The 865-nt window shown below is 34.7% G+C and overlaps 1 protein-coding gene across 1 annotated transcript in view; it reads left to right on the plus strand.

Moving 5' to 3' along the window:
- LOC119592595 (serine/threonine-protein kinase 17A-like) overlaps nt 1-865 on the plus strand; it is a gene marked incomplete at its 3' end in the record, with an annotated part of 209,876 nt that overhangs the window by 202,604 nt on the left and 6,407 nt on the right. The window contains 1 exon segment of the mRNA XM_037941480.1: nt 226-274. Within this exon segment, the coding sequence (XP_037797408.1) occupies nt 226-274 (49 nt within the window).

Genomic DNA, 865 nt, shown 5'->3' on the forward strand with positions numbered 1-865 from the left:
TCAGGGATTTCGCGATAGATGAAAATGCAGGGTCAACACAAATATGATCATTCTCTGTGTTACAATCTTCCATATTCATTTTTATCACTGCAGTATGCCGTCTATTATACCGTAAAGTAATGCAGTTATTATAAATTCCATAAACTTCTCTTACACAACAGGCTCCAGATTTCTTATATATATCTATAAACATTATCACTAACAGTAGATTTATACCTTTTCCAGCCCCCGAGATCATCCTGTACGAACCCATCACTACCAGGACTGATATGTGGTGAGTATGATATTACTTTCAACATCATTGAATGATACTGACTTCATTATAATGTTAATCACACTGATAAGTAACTAGAACATGTCAGTCATCTTGGTCTCATCATCTTAATTATTTTGATAGGTAACTAGATATCACGTCTTCATCATATCCCTGATTATAAAATCAATACGCATATTTTAATAGAAAATAACGGAAACGGTGGAATAGCTAGCGCACGTCATTGGAAAAGAATGTCTATAACATATGTTGATTTATTGAAATTATAAGACGATGGGCTACTGAAGTTGAAGGTTTGAATGGCGACCGAGTGTCCTCATGAATAACGCCATCGCTCGGCTCTGGATTCATTAATAAATCAACCTGATCACCGCGCAAGAAACACAAAAGGATTTTCTTAAATCTAATGTTAATTGACATACTCTGTTTTGGTATTCATGCATGTTTGTAAATGTCAAGCCAGGGTTCTAAAGTGACCCAATTAGAAGAAAAAAATAAGTTTTATGCATGATGAAATATCTTTTATTATGGAGAAGAACTACACCTTAGACAAAAGAAATGATTGGGCGCTTCTTACTAGCATTTACGGTG

Source organism: Penaeus monodon, chromosome 30 (genome assembly GCF_015228065.2).
Source record: "Penaeus monodon isolate SGIC_2016 chromosome 30, NSTDA_Pmon_1, whole genome shotgun sequence".
Classification (NCBI taxonomy): Eukaryota; Metazoa; Arthropoda; class Malacostraca; order Decapoda; family Penaeidae; genus Penaeus; species Penaeus monodon.